The following is a 23,019-nucleotide window of genomic DNA, read 5'->3' on the forward strand; positions in this document are numbered from 1 at the left end:
TTAGCAGGTGTGTTTGCTTAATAAGCAAGTTATTAGAAGGTAATTAGAGATGTTAACAGATGATCAAATAAGTATTCAACCACACAACCAAACATGGCCTACGAATGTTGGATAGAAGCAGGCGTTACTTTGCGGAAGTTCATCATGATTATAAAATGTTTTATTTATATTGCTATTATCCGCGAAAAGCCGACTAACCCAAGCGACAACGTCACCCAGGTCCATTGCAAAATTTGCAATTGCACGTTGTAGAGTCAACATCTCCTGAGGATGCTCCGGTTTCGGGGTGAAACGTACGTAGAGAGTATTTTGTCGGACCTGGGTGACGTTGTCGCATGGGTTCGTCGGCTTTTCGCGAATAATAGCAAAATAAGTAAATTATTATATAGCTTTTGTTTTTTCAATCGAGTTCAAAAAAGGACGACGTTCTGAATTCGTGGGCTTTTTTATTTAATTTTCATGTATCATACCTACAAATCTAAAAATAGTCCAAGGCGCTTGAAACGATTTTGAAAATTAGTTTACTAATTTTTAGTACTACTCCTTAAGTGGTTCCTATGCTCAGGATTTGATGATGGGATCCTGAACAAATAGAGAGATCTCTGTATTTTTCTGCATTTTAAAATCAGTTTTTTTAAGTTTCCGTAACTCAAAATGAAAAAATCGTAATTCTTATAGGATCATATTGTTTGTTCGTCTGTCTGTACGACCCTTTATTTGTAAAAAAATACCGACTTTAGGACCCATTAAAAATCTAAACTACCTCAAAACTCTCCCGAGTATTAGGTAAAATAGCTGTTTCGCATCAAGATTTATTACTTGTTTATAGAATTTATTATTTCATTGTGTTTAGTTTTAGTTAACTTTGTAAACAATCGCGTTTTTAATTAAATTTTTAAATATACCTGTATTTATATTTTTAAATTCAAAATGTAATTTTTCAAACATTCAACACACTTGCAACGCTATCTCGTAAATCTTTGAGATATTACTACAATTAAAGGTTATTATATTAAAGGTAGGTAAATATTCAAATAATTGTATAATTTGTATTCTGCATGGTATTTTGTTTAATATTTGCCATTTAAATATGACCAATATTCTGATTCACCTCCAACTAGACGGGAAAGACTGTATTAGGAGTAAGTACGACAATAGACCAACGGGGCGGGGATTGAACCACCACCACTCGGCGATGAGTCCGACCACTTTACCGTTGAGCTATTGAGGCTTATGTATCTAGGTACCCAGTCTTTCTGCCTCGTCCGTTTAGTGGTTAGCGTATGTGGCTTCGAATCGTGAGGTCCTGGATTCGACCCTATTTTTTTTTTCCTCGCTGGAAAATACTTTTACGCGTCCTTCCCGAAGGTCCTGGATTCGATCCTGGGTCTATGAAATTCAGAATTTTTAAATCATCTAAAAATGTTTTTGGTAAATTTCTCAGCCCGGAGTTGGAAGAAGAGAGCACTTTAAGTACGGCATAGTGATTTATCATTATCAAGTGATAGTGATCGTTAGAGTCAGACTACGCCAACTCACATTGGAGCAGCGCGATGAGTCTAAGCTCTATATCCACTTTCTTATAATCAGGGTACTCTCCTTAACCTTTATGCGCGGTAGATTTACAAGACGGAGGTCCTGGGTTCGAACTCCGGCTGAGCTGATGAGGTTTTTCATAATTGGTCCAGATCTGGCTGGTGGGAGGCTTCGGCCATGGCCAGTTACCACCCGATCGGCAAAGACGTACCGCCAAGCGATTTAGCGTTTCGGTAAGATGTAGTGTAGAAACCGAAAGGGCTGTGAATATCATCATCCTCCAAACAAGTTAGCCCGCTTCCATCTTAGATTGCATCATCACTTACCATCAGGTGAGATTGTAGTCAAGGGCTAACTTGTAAAGAATAATATATACAAAACTTTAATCTAGCCAATAAAATATGCTGATAATGATGACTAGTAGCTTAACGTGGGTTTACTTACAAGTGTTCCCAAGTAGCTATGTCCAATATCCCCTTCCGAAGTATCCCCTGACACTAGGGTCTGTTTCTTCCACTTCATTTCTGCTTATTTTTGGCACTTTTGAAATTATTATAAAAGTTCTTTTTTTTTTTAAATTACTAACACTTTGTCTCTACCATTCACGTTTCGAAATCATTTCGTTACTATTTAGGGCAGTGCGTGTTTAAAATTATCCTTATATCGATGAAAATTCTATTCAAATAGAATATGTTAATATTCATAAGCGTTATTAATTATAAAACCATTTTTTATGTTTCACATATTCGCGTTATTTGAATGCCGAATTAGATAATATAAAATATTGTGGACATTGCGTAAAGCTGAGGCAAAACCTATTAAATAAATATCATTTACTTAATATTAATGTATTAATTCAAAAAAATAAATTCCCTTATTTTGTCTTTATAATGTGCAAAGATATATAAAAGTATTATTCAAATGAGATAATTATCCCCATTATCTAAATCACAAAATAAAGACGCTTTAAAAGAACTGTTATGCTATAACGAAATAAAAATATATCTACATTTAAATACATCAAAGTCCTAACATATAAAAAATATATTATAAAACTCTGTGAACTTATTTGATTTTATAATTCAACTTCTTATCTTAACTAAACACCAACATCATATCTTAGTTTAGCTTGTCAATATTTGTTTTAATATTTAATTATTTTTAATATTCATCGACGAAGGACTCACTGCACATCAAAAGATTTCGAAAAATTTAATTAATATAAATCCGAAACAAAAAATAGCGAGCATTAAATTTCCTGTTTTTAATTTATTGTAAGTGAAACTTAAAACGCGATATTTTTTTTATTATTTTTTTGGTTTTTCCATGATTTTCCTCACACCTCGCCGGCGGTATCGGTTCAGGCAGACTGACCTAATGTTAAGAGCGAACTCACGCTGAAAATTCTGAAACTTAAGCCGTGGACACAATATACTCGTACTAATTTAACTAATTCATTTTCCTGCTTTAAGTAGGTTTATTCAAATGAGGATGTTACCGTTAGTCCGTTTACTTCACTGACTGCTCGGTTATTGTTAAATGAAATAAGATCTGAGAATCTGATGTGGCACAGTGTAAGTTTTCGTTTGATCAGCATCAGGGACGATACTATATCGTCACAGGCTCAGACCAATTATTTTATAGGACCCGCCTCGCTAGATGTTACTTTTCTGTCAAAGTATATGATCAACGATCTAATGCGATTAAACCGAAACCGATGTTAAATAGTTGTAATCGTGTTCGTCGGTTAAAGAACTCCGTAAAAAAGCGTTTTTGTGTAATTGAATTGTGTAAAATACGGGCAAGAACTTATAGTTTAGTATAAGATATATACCAAATCTAAGCTCGTGTTCCTCAGAAAATGTCAGACAATTTTGTTCGTGACTATGAGTGCCATACCGTTCTTTCTAAAATTGGTCTGAGGTCACAAGTCGTGTGAATTCATTGTATGAGGTTCCAGAAAGATATTGTATTCCTTTAACTTCCTGCTAGTAATAAGTAGGTAATACATTGATTATACTACGTTTTTCGAAAATTATCTTAACATCAATCTCAAAAACAAAAAGAATAGTTTTTTTTTTTTTAATAAATTTGAAGCTGCTGTACTGATCAATTCTAAAAACTAATCAGCTATTAACCTTATAGAACCGCATAAAAGTAGCAACGTTGTCCAAATCGGTTCATTCGTTCTTAAGTTATCTTTGTTGAAAGTTTGGAAAAAATCGTTTTTTAATTAATTCCAAGAACTTTCGTTAATGCGAGTTTTTTAAATCCTGTGTATCGATCGCTGCCTACAGATCAGTTGATTTGTTTTTGATTTGATTTACTATCGCGCCACTGATCAGCATGTCACTTAGCTTTTATTCAATGGCAAATTAGTCCTTGACTGCAATCTCACCCGATGTTATGACAATGCAGTCTAATGTCGTATTAGAAAAAGAGGTACATGTTTCGTCTATTATTATTTATTACACAGTAACAACACAAACAATCTAATTAGGTAGGTAAAATTTGGAGAAGGAGGTAAACCACCGAATACAAGATAGATAGATTGGTCAGCGTTTGGGAAATTCCGCCACATATTTTCGTCCAAATTTCCTGAATACGAAAGTTTTCGAAAAATGCGTGTTGCCAGTGATGACTTACGGATCCGAGACCTGGTTGCTGACTCTGGCCATCATAAAAAGGCTCAAAGTCACTTAGCGGGCGATGGAGCGAGCTATGCTTGGGGTTTCGCAGCGTGATCGAATCAGAAATTAGGAGATCTGCAGAAAAACCAATGTCACTAATATAGCTCGGCGAGTAGCGAAACGAAGTGGCAGGCATAGTCCGAAGAGCCAATGGACGTTGAGGTTCCAAGGTGCTGGAATGGCGACCCCGCACCGGAAAGCGCAGTGTTGGTCGACCCCCCACAAGGTGGACCGACATCAAGCATGTTTCAGGGAGCCGCTGGATGCTCGCGGCTCGAGACCGATTGGTTTGGAAGTACATCCTATGTCCAGCAGTAAACGTCCATCGGCTGTTAATGATTATGATGATGACACAGTAACAAAATTAAAAAAGATAAAAATACAGTATACAGCTATGTGGAAAGACAGTTTTATTGTTAAAGCAATTTCTACCAAACAACCTTTGGAACTTTTTCTACCCATACCTTTGGCGGTACAGTAATAAGTAGCCACAGAAGATGACTAAGCCAGAGCTAATAGGGATGATGACAGTTTTTAAAATTGTTTATAAATTAGGAGTATGCTAATAGTAAAGCTATTTTGTAAAAGTAACAGGGTAGGTGCGATCATTACTTTCGGAGCTACAGGGATTTAAATGGTCAGATTTGCGGCGCTGCCACGGATCCCTGTAAAACGCCCCATACAAAATGGTATAAAATTTCAAAATCTATTTATCGTAATTAGATGAAAATTCATACAGTTTTAGCTTCCTTACATTAAATATGACATTTTTCAATATTTGAACTATAAACATAACCGCACAAATAACAAAGATATTAGTAATTTTGTTTGAACACCCATACAAATCTAACGATAATTACGACCTACGACGTCATTAAATCGTATCATTTTGTATAGGGCGTTTTTCAGGGATCCGCGGTAGTGCCGCAAATATTACCCTATAGTTCCTAAAGTAATGATCGAAGATACCCTGTTACGTTTACAAAATTGCTTTATTATAAGCATAGTCCTAATTTATATACAAATAAAAAAAAACTGTCATCATCCCTCCGTGGCCAATTGTGTACGCGGCCTAACATATTCGTCATAGCCATATTATATAGTTTATAACAGTTTGCGTTACGTGTTAACGCGTCCTCCAACATCGATAACTATAATGTTAATCGACATCTATTCACATCACTAATTTGCCGATAATTGTTCAACCCCGAATAATGGCACGTGATTTTTTTTCTACAGAAATGCTTTCTTGATGACCAGTGGCGTGCACACGTCTTTTGACTAGATTAAGCACTTAACAATGGTGAAAATTGCAAATAATTTCCTTTCAGTAGGGTAATCGGAGGAGTGATAAGGTCGCTTGTTGCTTGTTATTTATTTACGACTAGTTGTAATTTCTTAATTATAAGTACCTTTTTGATGAACAATTAAGTGGTTTACATAAATATTTTGACGAAAATTTATTTCAGGGAGAACGAAGTATACCTACGAGTACCTACATTAAATAGTTTTTTTTAAAGAACCTAAGAAATTCGGCGGTTCTGAAACGAATCCGATCAAGTTACGCAATGACCCCCCAAGATGGCAGTAAAAAAGTTTTGGTTTTCTTTTAATAAATTCTCTAATCAAAAGACACAAAAAGCAGAAACAAATAATTTTATTTACGTGATTTCATTTTCATAATAATGAGATTCTTCAACTTATATTGGAGTGGAAATTTACTTTATCTATACGTGCCTACAACTCAACCTTATATTGCCCCTTTTAGAATATTTCTTCATGCAAAATAAGCAATAAATAGCTTTCGGGTTTCCGCAATTACCCCCTTGATCTGAATGGAACCCTGGGCCTCCTAGACCGTATGAACCTAAAGCTACTGTTACACATGCTCATTTCAAGCTCGAAAGCAATCAACTATTGAGCAGTTGCTGCTTATTAGCATCTGTATCGAAACGTTGCTAATAATGAGCATGCTTAATTCGAACTTGCTCAAAAATCAACAGTCGTGCGATTTATGAGCATGCTACTTGCTGCGCGGGTGGAAGGGGGCGTGCTTTTAACGCGTCTGAACGGGTTTGTTTATTGAGTATGGTAGTCAATCAGCATTGCTATTCTGTATTATCTTCACCTTCATCTCTCCCTATCTAACACGATACTATAGACAGAGAGCGATAGATACAAATTAGCATGTATAATTGGAATGTTTGCTTTGAGCATGCTTATTCAGGAGCATACATGCTTATTGCTAGCAAATGTGAACTGATGATAAACATGCTCGTATGGAGCATACTTAATAGCAAGTTTTTAGCATGCTATTTTAGAGCATGTGTAACAGTACCTTAACGTTCTTACGACGAGATAGCTAGATGCATGTATGACATAGGTAGGTATAGTGCGTCACAACTTAGTTCGTGCGGAAGTACACTCGACCGCGAACACACTCATTCCATTGTCACCCAAAATAGGGCTGAGTGTACACACGCTGCCTACTTAGTCTAATGGCTACCCTATGCGACTAAGCATGATTCATCGGTCGGGTTGTGAAACTATAACAGCTAAGTAGGAATTGCTATTTAAAGAGTAAAAGTCGACCAACTTAAAAAACGCACTTGAAGCACGAAATGTTACATTTTTTAGGCCTTACCTTGCGTTTTTAGAGGACGCAATTTTATTTTTTTGCTGTGGGGGGGGGGGGGGGGGTTAGTGTAAAGTTAAAACAAGTTTGTGGGGTCGCCACCCTTGTCCCGCGGCCGCCATCTTGAAAATAAGGGTTGAAATGGTTTTTACGATATATCTCGTCAACTATTTATCTGATAAAAAAATCCTACTCCTACTATTATTAATAATAATATAAACGCGAAAGTTTGTATGGATGTTTGGATGTATGTTTGTTACTCTATAACGCCGCTACTACTGTAGCGATTTGGCTGAAATTTGGAATGGAAATGGATTTTACTCTGGATTAACACATACGCTACTTTTTATCCCGAAAAAATCCATGGTTTCCGGAGATTTGTGACAACTGATGATTTTTGATGATATGAATGTTTGATACTCTTTCACGCCTCGACTACTGAATTCAATTAGCTGAAATATGGTATTGACATATATTATAGCATGGATTAACACATAGGCTACTGTTTATCCTGGAAAAATTCATGGTTCCCGAGGGATTTGTAAAAAGCTAAATTCTCAATATTTTTTACAGTTTTATAGCTATATAAAACTTCCCTACATGGAAAGTGAGAATGATTTTTTCTCGTTTATCCCAAGAGATATATAATATATCGCTGGCCCAATGCGGATTGGTAGACTTCAACTTTCTGGTATGCAGGTTTCCTCACGACCTTTTCCTTCACCGTTTGAGACACGTGATATTTAATTTTATAATTACGAGTATATAAGCAGGCCAGTATATAGAGTATACAGGCAGTATATCTTAGGCTGTATTCTGAGTGTTCTACAAATGAAATCCAAGCCAGCAAGAAACTTGATATGAAAAGGCATGCTAGATGATAATATTATATTAACTTCTCAAAAAATCATTATCGAACCGTGGGAAACGCCATCAGTATACACTAGCCCTTATTTTATTTCCAAGATAAGAAAATTATTACACGGCAATATGAACTTTATAATCATACAAATAGGAGTTCAGGTAATCTAAGAAATCTAGATCACTAGGGGATAATGCGCGGTATTCAATAAGCCTTGGAATTAATTGCATAGCATTTGTTGATAGAAAATAGTAAACCGATAGTAATGGGTAATTGGAGTAATAGGATTCAAACCACTAATAATTTTCAATGCTCCTTAACTAAAAATAGTAATTTAGTTTTAGTTTTTATCTATAGGTACTAATATAACATAAGTCTGTCTGTCAACTGCTGAAGCTGAACAGATTTTCATAAAATTTTCGTCTACTTTTCCTCCCGGAAAAATGGTTCTCGAAAAAATGGGAAAAAAAGATTTTCATACGGGCGTCCGATAATACATAAATATTAAAAAATAAGACCAAGATAAATTGACTTAATAATATTTTTAAATAACAAGATTCTTTTTGTGTTCTTATATGTAGAAGCATTTAATCTAACACTAATATTACAAAGAAAAATATATAGTTTTGGTTTGTTTGTAAAAAATGGGCTCCGAAACTGCTAGACCAATTTCAATATTTTATTTACCAATGAAAGTTACATTATTAGCGAGTAACACGGGCTATATTTTATCTCCGTAATCTCACGGAAACAGGATCTTTCCAGGTTAAACCGCGGGGCATATGCTGGTTTGATGAATATAAAAAATACATATGAGTTTTGCCATTTACGATCTAGTGTTTCATTGTAAGTAGTATTCTTTAGTAAAATATCGTAGGTTTACGTAATAAAAATACAATTGAGGTATTAGAGATGATAGCCCATAATTCCTCAGTGATATATGGCCGGCATCGTGGGCACACAATTATTATAAGTGGGCATTATCAGACACTTGATCTACTTGCGGTTACAATGTAATAGTTATAAACACTGGGAATCCTAACCATTGCTTTACGTAATCTATAACTACTCGTATAAAAACATGCATAAAATCATAATGAGCCGTGATAGCCCAGTGGATATGACCTCTGCCTCCGATTCGGGTGTAGGTTCGAATACGGTTCGGGGCATGCTCCTCCAACTTTTCATTTGCGTGCATTTTGAGAAATTGAATATCACGTGTCTTTGAGACACGTGATATTTAATTTCTCAAAATCGGTTTTTCGGTGAAGGAAAAACATCGTAAGGAAACCTGCATACCAGAGAATTTTCTGCGTGTGTGTGAAATCTGCCAATCCGCATTGGGCCAGCGTGGTGGACTATTAGCCTAACCCCTCTCATTCTAACCCTGGGGCGATCTACGGCTGGGCTGATTGAGGTTTTCTTAATTGGTCCAGGTCTGGCTTGTGGGAGGCTTTCGTGGCTAGTTACCACCTAACCGGCAAAGACGCAGCGTTCCGGTGCGATGTTATGTAAAAACCGAAAGGGGTGTGAATTTTCATCCTACTCCTAACAAGTTAGCCCGATTCCATTTTAGATTCCATCGTCACTTACCATTAGGTGAGATTGTCGTTAAATGCTAACTTGTGAAGAATAAAAAAATATTTTTGTGTTCCGCAAATCTAAACGCAGTGTCGTACTAGTACGTAGCACGCGGGAACGATTACCTCACGTCAAGGAGCACAAATAATGGGTGATTGTCTGGCGAGGGGGAGCCACCGACTCGTACACCGATCATTATCTACGCTCGAAGACGCGACAGATATTTCTTAAGATACTCGCAAGTAAGCAATAGACCGTGATAGCCCAGTGGATGTGACCTCTGCTTTCGATTCCGAAAGTGTGGGGTCGAATCCGGTCCGGGGCATGCATCTCCAACTTTTGGTTATGTGCATTTTAGGAAAACACCATGAGGAAACTGGCATACCAAAGAGTTTTCTTAATTCTCTGTGTGTGTGAAGTCTGCCAATCTGCATTGGGCCAGCGTGGTGGACTATTGGCCTAATCCCTCTCATTCTGAGAGGAGACTCGAGCTCAGCAGTGAGCCGTATATGGGTTGATAACGACGACGACGACTTATCATCACCACGTTAAACCTGATTAAGCACTAAATATTATAAACTCCTAAATTACCTTATCTGGTAATCGAATTTAGAACCACCCAGTTCTAAATCAACGAACCTACAACTGCGCCATCACTCATTAAATAGCAAACAAACGAACAAAGATGGAAGGATTAAAAATCCACTTATTTCAAAATATTTTCGTTAATTAAACAAGAATGTAAGAAGATTAAAAAACAACGATTTGGAATATTATAATTAATGGTGAATAAAAATCTTATTTTTATGTTTTGAGCACAAAAACACATACATGAGCACTGGACGATAAAATTATTAAAAATGTAATTAAATATTAAATCTTTTGAATATTTCCAAAAGTACATGTCATATTGTATAGCGTGCAAGAACCGTGGAAATAAAATTAAAAATATTATATTTACACACCAGTAAAATTTATAAGTCCTCTTCAATGTAAACTTCAGGTCTCAGATTCGATTCCTGACGAGAAATTTTAAATACAGGAGCATAGGAACTTCAGATTGACGGCTTGAATGCTTCTTACCCTGGAATTCATAGTCGTGAAGTGAACAATCCCCCACAAACCAATATTCAGTATTCACCCAGGGGCTGACTATTGAATCATCCTTCATTGCATTTCATAAACAAACTACTAGAGAGCCCCTAGGTGACTGGAGTTTCAAGCAAATGTTGTCTATGATTTTACATTAGATCTTTGAAAATTCTGTGACAGAACCACAGAGAGACGTATTTTGTTAATTCTTTGACATTTTACAAAATAATTGAGTTTCTATTTTCTAATATTTTCATTTACTTTTTGTTTTTATTTATCATAGTAAAATTTGATTCGTTCAAGAGTACAATAGATCAATTTTATCAAAAAGTTTCTTTCTCACAAGAAGGAGTTGTTAGAAAAATATTGAAGATATGTGGACGAACATGATCATAATCAAAATTATCAGCCGATGGACGTCCACTGCTGGACATAGCCGTCTTGCACGGACTTTCAAACACAACGGTCTCGAGCCGCCAGCGGCTCCCTGCAACCCGCTTGATGCCCTCGGTCCACCTAGTGGGGGTTCGACCAACACTGCGATTTCATCGGCTCTTCGAACTATGTGGCCTGCCCCCCATTGCCACTTCAGCTTCACGACTCGCTGTGCTACCTATGTCAGTGACTTTGGTTTGTCTGCGGATCTCCTCATTTGTGATTCGATCACGCAGAGAAATCCCAAGCATACTATTACTACCTATATAAGTAGTTTGATATTTCATACTTTTGTAATGTGGAATCCTACTTGAAATAAAAAAAATATTGTCAGAGGAAATTTGTTTATTTATAAGTGTAGCTTATCCTTAGGAATAGTGGTAAAATTGCATTTCACAAAGCTTTAGATCACATAATATTATATATGTATTTAGTAGGTAAGCTTGGCCTGGTAATGGGCTGAAAATAATGAACCACACACACTTATTGCAATTCTAAAATCAAACCTATATCCTTTTGATACAAAGTTTAATTAATAACAACAATAAATACATAATTTACATATAACTTATTGTTATTATTGTATATTTTTATAGGGCCAGACTTAAATGGAAAATGCAGAAGTAAATATTTAATAATTATCTTTATTAAAGATGTGAATCAATAAATTTTTATTTTCCATCATTCATTCAATTAAGATTTGTATATATTTTCTATTGTTATGGACTTCAGAGTGAGTGACCACCTTACAATACACTGCACTCACTCCTATTACTTCGATATTAAATGCTGCTGACTTTTCAAGGTATGAGGGTCTTCCAATTACTGTGATCTGAAAACTCAGATTTTCAAGGACCAAAGTATTCTCAGTATTCTTGGTAAAACAGTATTCTCAGAGCTCATCACTGCTATTCCCTGCCATGATAGCCAGTTTCTTTAAATCTGTGTATAGGGTCCTCCGGGGTTGTTTATATGTATACCTATGCGTGACATCAATACAGCTTGACTTGTGGCATTTCTGTTATTTCATAGAATGCTTGATGGACTGCACCTACAGTCTGAAAATAAACATTATGTTAGTTACATTTATGTAGGTTATATATTTCCTAAATCAAAACTAGATAGGTATACCTAACATTTATATAGGTTAGATTACAAACAAACAAACTAATTAAATTCTTCATCATGAGTATGTTAAGCATGAGTCTCCTCTCAGAATGAGAGGGATAAGGTCCACCACGCTGGCCCAATGTGAATTGGCAGACTTCACACATGTAGAGACAATGTTTTTCCTTCACCATATGAGACATGTAATATACATTTAAATTCATAAAATGCACATAACTGAAATGATTTGGAGGTGCATGTTTCAGACAGCATTTGAATCTACACCCTCCGAATAGAAGGCAGAGGTCATATCTACTGGGCTATATGGATTTTGACCTACTCCTAATTTATCTATACTAATATTATAAACAGGAAAAATTTGTTTGTTTGTTTTGAATAGGATCTGTAACTACTGAACTGATTTGAAAGATTCTATCACTGTTGGGAACCTACACCATCATAATCAAAGGCAGAGGTCATACCCACTGGGCTAATTGGTTTTATATCTACTCCTAATTTATCTTTACTAATAATAGAAACAGGAAAGATTTGTTTGTTTGTATGTTTTGAATAGGCTCTGGAACTACTGAACCAATTTAAAAAATTCTTTCACTGTTGGGAAGCTACACTATTCCCGAGCTCTATAGGCTATATTTTATCCCCATATTCTTACGGAAATGGGAACCACACGGTGAAACCGCGCGGCGTCTTCATGAACAAAAAATTATTGATAATGAACAAAGGTACGTACCTGATAACATCCCGTTTCATAGAATCGAAGTGCTGCTAGAATGTATTACTACTACAATACTAGCGGTATTGGTATTCCTCTCTTGGTCTTCTGTGTTCATTCTTCATCAAACAGAGGCATATTATGCCTAATATGAGAATCTTTCGTACATACTACATTCCATATCGCCATAGTATTATACTGGGTTTACGCAATTGCGAATATATTTCTTGGGCACTGATATAACTCGCTGTTTATAACTTCACTTTATAACGATCCGAACGTCCACTTTTTAATAAATAAATCACGAATAACAACAAAAAAAAATGCCAGGGGATGGTTTGGCTGACAAATATCGGTAATTCAGCAGTCAGCCGCCAGCTCCTGTCAAATGAGGGGTTTCTTTTGTCTATGAAACGCGTAGGGGTTGAATTCGACACATAGCGGCTGAATAATCCCCTTAGGGGCCCCCTACTACGACTATGAATTCCACCGTTAGCTGTACGATGAAAAAACGAGGTATCTTGTTTTATCAAGAAATGTAGAGATCTGGCTTCCTTGCAATTTGATTATATTTTTAATCCTACTTATCCTCTCTAGCGGGACAGGAAGTTTATGCACTAAATATATAAAAACAGTAGGTATTTAGAAAAAAAAACATGTTCGTTATGCATTGTGTTGCAGTCAAACTTTGAACTTTGTGCCAAAACGAACGCCATCTACTGAAAGAGTTTCGAATCAACAATAGCCTAGATGACTCATATCAATAACTAGCTGACGCCGCGCGGTTTCACCCGCGTGGTTCCCGTTCCCGTGAGAATACAGGGATAATATATAGCCTATAGCCTTCCTCGATAAATGGGCTATCTAACACTTAAAGAATTTTTCAAATCGGTCCAGTAGTTCCTGAGATTAGCGCGTTCAATCAAAGAAATAAACAAACAAACTCTTCAGCTTTATAATATTAGATTTAAATAATCAATATTAGTTTTGTATAGTTCATAGAATAAGGGTCCAAAATATATACATTTTAGTAAAAAAATAGCAAAATAATACTTTAAAAACCCAATTTAAAATTTTATTATAATTTACTATTTCTATATTAACATACTATTTACTTCTATGAATTCACTATTTAAATGCTTTGATTGATTGATTGATTGTCCAGCTTTGGCTTTTGCTAAGAAAAAATAGTATGATGCAAAAGGGCGGCTTTTTATCTTGTAATAATCTAGTCTCAGTATCGTGATGTTTGGAAGTCCTTACAAAAGGGCTATGTCCTGCAGTGGACGTCCATCGGCTGATATGATGATGACGAAGATGAATAATCTAGTCTACACTAGAACACAAGGAAAAACTAGAGTTAGATAAAGTATGTGTGGTTCTAGATGTAGCTTTTATTTACATTACAAAATACATGTTTTTTTTTGTGAATAGGAATTGCCTATTGTTCGTATAAAGGTTTTATTATAGCAAAAACAAATACCATATTTTTTGATTTGTAAACAAAGAAAAGTTTCAACCTTGGGCATGAGACGCCTGAAACTCCGATATCAGCCACCTTGACACCCAAACTGTGAATCGACGTAACACTGTGTACTCTGTTGTCACCAGTTTGCGCAAGCTCTAACCGACTTACTGTCGTTTGAGTTTGATTTATTTAGAACGCCGCGCGGTTTCACCAGCGTGGTTCTCGTTCCCGTAGGAATATATAATATATAACCTATCCTTAATAACCTCGATAGCCTCCACTAAAAGAATTTTTCAAATCAGAACAGTAGTTTCAGAGATTAGCGCGTTGAAACAAACAAACTATTTAGCTTTATAATATTAGTACATAGATAAAATTTAAATATAGTTTAAATATTATTTAAAACAGAATATTATCATTCAGCGAGTCTCACATGACTAGAACATGCGTCGTTTGCTTCAGACTGCGTTGCGTAAAAGTATCATTGAAAAAAAATAAGTTCACGAACCCCAAACATGATCTTTAACCGGATAGTTTTACCAATATACCAACTTACTTATCTGTATTAATATCATTCAAAGAACGTATACGTAGCAAAACAAAACATAAACATTGTAATAGAACTGGTAATTTCAGATTTTGACTATAAATCTGCTACAGCATGTAACATGAAGATAATAATCTCTCGAAGGCACCGCAAATCCGCAGCAATTCAAGTTAATCTGTGCTGGCGGCCGGCAGCGTGACGTCACTGTATTTTATAGTGACGTCAAACATATACCTACAGAAGTTACTCGTTCGTTAAACTTGATTGCGTTATAATAATTGTTTCATTAAAATACATTATTTTAACTTTGACACTTCAAGACATTCAGACATCGAGTTTGTGTTCTGTCAATAAATGAAGACAAGATTTCTTTGTTAATTATTTTCTCTGATCCACCCTTCGGTTCGCTTACGAGTAGCTCTCGAGCTCGCATACACTTACCTGTAAAGCTGCTACGATCCATTATTGAGTTTATGGTAAACACCCAATCAAAAAAAGAGCAACAATTATAATCGTAAATATCATCTATAGTAATATTATAAAGCTGAAGAGTGTGTTTGTTTGCTTGAACGCGCTAATCTCAGGAATTACAGGTACTATTTGAACAATTCTTTCAGTGTTAGATTGCCCATAATACATAAAATAAGCTTTCATTTGACATATTAGACGACTAAATAACTGATGAGTATAAATAAATAACATTACTTAACTGTTTACATCTGGCAACTCCACAGTTGCACTGTGAAAGCAGGCAACCATTACGTTTTCACATGTTGTGGGCATATTCTATTAACTAGTGTAAGATTTTTTTTTAATTAAGAGGGAAGGAGTTTATTACATTAAAAATAAACCTAATGCATTCAAAACTATTTCGCCGCAGTTTATATAGGCAACCTATATGCAATGTGTCAATTTGAATATTTTCTATAATTTTTTCCGTATCCCATTTACTTAAATAACAGATGAGAAGAGGGTATATATTCCTAATGCCGAATCGCGAACTATAAGCTAAATATGTACAATTGAAATAAACGAACTTTAACTTAAACATTCTAGGCTGCACATATATCACGCGTATGTACCATAATCAGCAGTAACGTCCCATATAAACCGCAGGCCACTGTTAACTCCAACAGCTGATAAAGACCGATAGCAATATTTGACTTTTAATATTTTCTCATTTCTTGCGTACTTAATGTTTTGCTTGTTCACAGAGTTAATTAACCTTGTAATCTTTTTGGTGAAACAATATTTTCCGTGGAGAATTTTAAACAACACTCATCATTTTTTTTTAATTATTAGAAAACGGACGTCATCCCCTCCTAGCAAGACTGCGAGCGAGACCCAACAAGATCTTGAATATGTTTTAGCAGGCATGTTTGACTCGCCAATCCTTCATGTTTTTTCCAATACAGACATAAAGGATATGGTCCATTTCAGGTCCAATCTTGTACCCCGTATCATAAAATTTTTAAAATTACAAGTATTTTCGTAAAATCTAAATAAGTGAACAAAACGAATTAAATAAAAAGAAATAAATAAAATTAAAGCCCAAGTTTTTGAGTTATATCAAAATGGCGCCCTTAAAGCAACTATGACATGACAATTAACAGCAAACGTCAAATCGACTACTGCATTGAAAACGTCATCAATCCGCAATCATCACACATAGTAGTGTTGCATTTCTTGGGAGAGAATAAATATTATTTCAAAAGAATGACTGATCCTGGGCTCCATACAATTTTGGATTATCTCCTTTCTGTCATTAATAAGCCAACTAATTTTACCTACTTACAACAAAGGTACCTAGTATATAAGCCAACTGACCATGGTCGGAAAACTTAGAATTCACGTATTGGATGAAGTGTACAGTGACGTAGCGTACACTGCCCTGTTTTCTATTTTGTTTTTCAATAAACCTGCGGCAAAGAGTGTGGGAAGGGACTTTGAAATCTATACTTATAATAAAATAGGTCGAATTCTATACATTCGCAATTTGAGATTTTACTACCATTTGTAACACCAAACGTTACCGTGGCAATGAATATTACGAATTCTGTACATTTTGTACATTCTGTACATTGAAGATATTTTGAAAATTTTTGTTGGGTGGCATTATATAATCGATACTGAAGCTAAATTTATATTTTTTTATCTGCCTGTCTGTCCGTGTTTTTTTGTTATTCAAGCATCACGCTGAAACTACTAAATGAATTCAAATGAAACTTGGCACGGTTTAAGACCATAATACGGAGAAGGTTATAGGATACTTTTTATTGTCAAAATAAAATAAGAAGGGGGTGAGATAGGGGTTGAAAGTTTGTATGGAAAGTCCTTAATTTTTAGAGTTACAGTACTAAAAATTTGATCATAAATCATAAAAAAATTTATAATTTAAACTCTAAAGTGGTGAAACAGGACTTCAAAAGTCACATTGATTTCGCCGCGAAGTCGCGAGCGTCCGCTAGTAAATAATAAAATTAAGTTGGTTAAATAAGCTAATATGTGATGATGAGGAAAACAAAATCAAGTGATTTGCGCAGTCTCTACAAAGCCACATCATCATCATCGATAATTGGTGATGACGCTTGGACAATAAATTCCACTGGTCAGTGTGAATCAACGAAATGTACACGTCCAGGCAATAAACCCAATTACTGGCCAGGCTATTTATAACAACTAGTGGGAATTACTATAAATAGTCTCGAGGAATTAGGTTACATCTTTAAACAATGACTTTGAACTTTTAATAAGTGTTCGTTATTGTAGGGAGTACCTCTGTGACGTAGTTCAATAAATGTAAGGTACAAGGTTCGACTGGCCGCTAGGCCATTAAAACAGTCTGGTGGGTGGAAATCCAATTTCAAGTGAAAATCCACACCCCATTCGTTTTCTACACGACATCGTACCGGAACGCTAAAACGCTTGGCGGGCGACGTCGCCGCTAGGGTGGTAACTATTCACGGCCGAAGTCTTCCACCAGCCAAAAACATTTACTTTATTTATTACATTTATTATATTTACAAACTTTCATATATGTATATGCATTTAGTAAAAAGTTGTCAATAAAATTAGCTAAGTACAAACAGACATTGTTATTTTATTTATTTATTTGTTTATAGACAATACAAATACAGGAAGCGGGTTCTGACATTGACTTTGGTCAGATTATCTCGGGATATCTCGTGATATCTCGCTATCAGTGTATCACACCAACATACCTAATGTCTTATCAGATAGTACGGTCATGTGCTTTCTGCTGATAATTCGTCACATTCTTTCTGATAATGCATGTCGATGAAAATAATTGCAAACAAAATCAAACACTATCTTTATACCTACGTCGTATTTGTAGCGGCAAACGGCACTATTGGGAAGACGGCTAGGTTTGAATTTATTTATCTTTATGAGATACTAACGGACGCCCAAAACTTTCTGCTCCAAAGTTTACTTTATCTCTATACCAAATTTCATTTAAATCGGTTCAGTAGTTAAACCGTGAAAAGGTAACAGACAGACAGACTTACTTATAATATTAGTATAGATTCAGGACAATAGAGTCAATAAAAACTAATTAATTATACATGAAAAAATAAAAAATAAATAAAGTTATAAAATTTCAAAATCAATCAAAAATCTTTTAACGTAATTAGATGAAAGATCATACATTAATTAGTTTCCTCACATTCATTGTGATATATTTTGTGATAAGAAGTATAAACATATAACCACAAATAACAAAGTCTTGTATTTGTAAATTTTTTTTGTCCGCCTATACAAATCTAACGATCTTACATGTGATGTCACTATTGGACTTAGTATGGAGCCGTTTTAAGCGATCCTCGGCAGCACTTCAAAGATATTCTTTCCGAATTGATTTCTATCTCTCTCTTTCTAACTCGCTACTATAGATAGAGGTACAGACAAATTCGAAAGACATACTGTCAAGTTTACTTAAATCACTCGTAATTGCGATTAGCATGTTTTATACAGCAGAAAAAATCTTGAACAAAAAATAAACCTCGAAATAGGTACCTACTTTTTAAATATAATGTTACAAATTGCTGCCAGTAGAAGTTAAAGATGAAACGATAAGTAAGTTTTATAATTTTTTTATTTTTTTTTATAAAATTCCCTTTCCCCTCCAACTAGTCGGGAAAGACTGTATTAAGAGTGGGTATGGCAATAGACAAACGGGGTGGGGATCGAACCACCACCCCTCGGTAATGATTCTGACCGCTCTTACCGTTGAACTATAGAGGCTATATGAATGCATTAGGTATATTATTACGTATGCTGTGGTAATGCGAAGCTAAACGGTTTCCCCAACCAGAGATTATTCTAAAGGTTTTATTTAAAAAAACCCAGAATAACGTACAGTATTTTAAAATATTTGAAAAAAAAAACGCAATTCAGCCTCGAAACAGCGGAGAAATCGGCACAACACACCCACGGAAAAAATAAAAAAGTGCACCTAAATCACCTTTTTGGAATTTGGTACAAAATGGAAGTCGAATGTGTTTTTTGGTAAAGTTACACCATCTTTTTGATGACTCTTTTTTATTACCAGCAGGTATTTTAATTTAATAACTAGCGGCCTGCGACTTCGTCCGCGTGGAATTGACATTTTACAAATCCCGCGGGAACCATGGATTTTTCCGGGATAAAAGTAGCTTAGGTGTTAATCCAGGGTAATACCTATATTCGTTTTAAATTTCAGCCAAATCGGTTTAGTAGTTGCGGCGTTAAAGAGTAACAAACAAACATCCATACAAACTTCCGCGTTTATAATATAAATTCTGTTTTATTCAAATTAAAACACGTCTCTCAACCATCTGTCTACAGCGCATCCTCAGTTATTTTGGACATATCACACGCCGTGGGAACGAAAACTTGGAAAAAATTATTGTGGTGGGAAATGTGGAAGAAAAACGGCCACGAGGTAGATCTCCAACCCGATGGTCCGATCTTCTAAAGGAAGCAGGAGCCCGAACCTTTTACAGTGCCGCCCAAATGGCCAGCGACCGTACTCGATGGAGGAGCATTGTAAACCAAACGATGACTCGCCAAGGTGGTCACGATCCTCAGTCATGAGGGACCAGTAAGTATATAATTATTTATCTGGATGGATCCTTTTAGGATCAATCCAGATAAATAATTATATACTTACAATAGCCATTCGACGCAATATAATTCCGAGATTTTTTCAACCAAAATTCATAATCTAAAAATTGGGTCTCTTTAATTGGCTTTGGATTTGGATTTTTAATAATAACTTGAAAAGAGTGATGTTAAATGAACACCACATTAAATCTATACTAATATTATAAAGCTGAAGAGTTTGTTTATTTGTTTGATTGATTGAACGCGCTAATCTCAAGAACTACTGGTCCGATTTGAAAAATTCTTTCAGTTTTAGATAGCCCATTTATCGAGATGAGTGATATATTGTATGTTATGCCGTGATTATTCCCATACTAGCAGATGCCTCGCGGTATCACCCGCGTGGTTCCTGTTCCCGTAAGAATACGGTTATAATATAGCCTATAACCTTTCTCGATAAATGGGCTATCTAAAACTGAAAGAATTTTTCAAATCGGACCAGTAGTTCCTGAGATTAGCGCGTTCAATCAATCAAACAAATAAACAAACTCTTCAGCTTTATAATATTAGTATAGATTTAATGTGGTGTTCATTTAACATCATGATATTCATGTAAATCTGAAAATTTTCTAAGGATTATTATATTCAAGACTCGCACTTTTGAAAATCGGTCAAAAGGGTTATTGGCATCATGGGTCGTTACGAACGAGTTTTCGCATCGCTCGCGCGCGTTTGCAACAAATACTCTTAAATTATAATTTAAAAACTGTAATTCCCCGTTGACCGGGTTATTGCATATTCACAAGAAAAAATTAATAACCTTGTGTAATAAAAAAATGTATGGTTTAACCGACCCGTATAATAATATTAAACTATTGTAATTGAGTGGATATGTTTGTTTAATTTTATTTGCTTTAAATAATAAATTATTATGACATTACTATATGAGTACCTGACATTTATATTATTTAGAACTTCGAACAATCTAATTTAATTTTATGAACGTTCCACTCTGGTTTCTGCTCAAATTTCTACTTTAATTTTATTTTTATTTTAATTTTGTCCAATGAAATGTACTTATTATATCTTATCTCCTATTATTAGAATGCAATACTATTATTATTAGCAATGCCCTGACAGGGCCCCATGTGACATGCATGCTAAGCTCTTGTATTAGTCTGTAAGTGCATGGATGCTAAATAAATAAATAAATTCGTTATTTTAACATAGTCTATGATCTCTTGACAAGTCTAATCTGAAGCGAGCTATGTTACGAGTAGGAATGAAGGCAACGATATTTTATACTAGGTATAGATATGTTACGTACCTACAAAGTCACCGCAAAAAGTGATCCGAATTTAGCTATTCCACTGAGCGCACTCATACACAATATTTTTTTTTACAGTTCCTGAACACACAACTCGACATTGTACCTACCTATACAATACCTTACCTTATCAGCCGATAGACGTCCACTGCTGGACATAGGCCTCTTGCATAACCCTCCAAGCACAACGATCTCAAGCCGCCAGCATCCAGCGGCTATACAATATTTAGGTATTATTAATTTATACAACTTTCATTGTTCACTGTGCGATTCAATGAAATTAAGACAATTAGCCGCTTCTATTTGCCTCAGTTTTGGCGCGCTAGCTATTTCACCTATCCCAGGCTCTTAGTCTGGCCTGCCTGCGATAGTCAGACGTAACTTGTTTTTTTTTTATATTAAACAATATTTTATACATCTTTTAAATATGGATAATATTCCAAATATTCGCATAAAATTAGTCGGAAATTACTTTGTTAGGAGTGGGTACGACAATAATGCAGCGGACGGGGAACGAACCACCACCCCTCGGTGATGAGTCTGACCTTTTTACCGTTGAGCTATTAAGGTTTCATAGTATGAAAGCTACAGATTTGTCAGCCTATACTCCTCATCATCATTCATTATAATACATTCTAATAAATAACTGTATTTCAGTGTCAAAAGACTGAAATACAGTTCTCGGCGTCCAATACGAATTCGTCCAATTTGATGTCGAGACTATAGTTCGTTGATGACACTCCCATGATATGCGGGCGACGGGGGGAAAAACTGCGCGGGTGTGAATACGTGCGTGCGGGGAAGTGAGATGCATCAGTCGAGGGTTTTTCATTCATCGCACACGCCCCTCCGGCCCGCGCGGACCATCGGAAGTGGTACGAACGAAGTTGCCAAGCTATAGGTCCATGGGGCAGGAACGCCCAGACTCTTCACAAGGAGATCAGCAAACACCTCAAGGAGGCAACAGGCGACCCTCGAGCAGGCAGCTTTCTCGTGCAAAGAATTTCAGTCAATGATGGCACCCTACCAAGGGCGGCAAATTTTGATAAGTATTTTTAAGTATCAATTTTAATTTATTTTAAAAAAAATAAAAAAAAATAAAAAATAAAATAAAATTCATTTATTTCAGGCATACACCCATATTAGGAAAGATATAAAACAAAAATAAAATTAAGAAGTCGAAATACTATTTTACTTAGTTTTATACATTCTTATTAAAAGTTTATTTTTTTTTTACATTTTTTTTTTTATTGAGAAAGAATACAATAAGGAACTTAAGCTAACTTATCCTAATAACTATACAAATCATGCCCACGTGGAATGGTGGCAAGAATACTGGCTGCATTTCCGCGCTGGACAGCCAGGCTGATCCTTTGCGCAAAAAATGAGCCAGCCCTTCTGTCACCAGTCGAGGCAACTAGCCGCGGTGAAATGATACGGTAAAATTTTTTGGCACTGCGACTCCATGGCCCAAGGGTCTCCACGGCAAAAGGTACAAATATGTAACTCTCTGTCAGAAAGGCATACTTGAGCCATTTACCAGTTTCAGCTTTTTTTTTCTTTTTCTAATATATGTTAATTTATTATAATGTATGCCTATTTAAATAGTTAAATTGTAACTTGTATTGTTTTAATAAATATATGCAAACATTATTGTCATACATATTCCAATTAAAAAAGGTTGTAAATAATAGAGAAAAGTACATAATCTTAATCCTCGCTATCTTAATCCATAGACTACATACGTAGGTATAGTTTCTAAAGACTTTCCGCTAATAACTGGGCTAATTATGTAGGCTTTGGTCCAATTAGTTTGTTTTTCGTTGTTTTTTCGACTGAATGTAGGTATCGGTGTTTGCATCGGCTTAAAGAGATTAACGCTGTTCTCATTTCAATTAATCGT

At 35.5% G+C, this 23,019-nt stretch overlaps 1 protein-coding gene across 4 annotated transcripts in view; it reads right to left on the reverse strand.

The window, feature by feature from the left end:
* The window catches only part of LOC112051396 (chloride channel protein 2), a 69,391-nt gene that overhangs the window by 38,759 nt on the left and 7,613 nt on the right, over positions 1–23,019 (reverse strand). Inside the window, exons 1-2 of one of the 4 annotated variants that reach the window (XM_052889159.1) lie at positions 2,724–2,891; positions 1,981–2,162 (exon numbers count right to left, since the gene is read on the reverse strand). The exons of 1 other annotated variant lie outside the window; for it this stretch is intronic. In XM_052889159.1, coding sequence (XP_052745119.1) covers positions 1,981–2,058 — 78 coding nt within the window. In that variant the 5' untranslated portion in view covers positions 2,059–2,162; positions 2,724–2,891. Of the gene's footprint in view, positions 1–1,980; positions 2,212–2,723; positions 2,892–11,687; positions 11,693–23,019 lie in introns of those variants that run through there. 2 more of the 4 variants (XM_052889158.1, XM_052889161.1) reach the window with 2 other exon arrangements.

This window comes from Bicyclus anynana, chromosome 25 (assembly GCF_947172395.1).
Source record: "Bicyclus anynana chromosome 25, ilBicAnyn1.1, whole genome shotgun sequence".
NCBI lineage: Eukaryota > Metazoa > Arthropoda > Insecta > Lepidoptera > Nymphalidae > Bicyclus > Bicyclus anynana.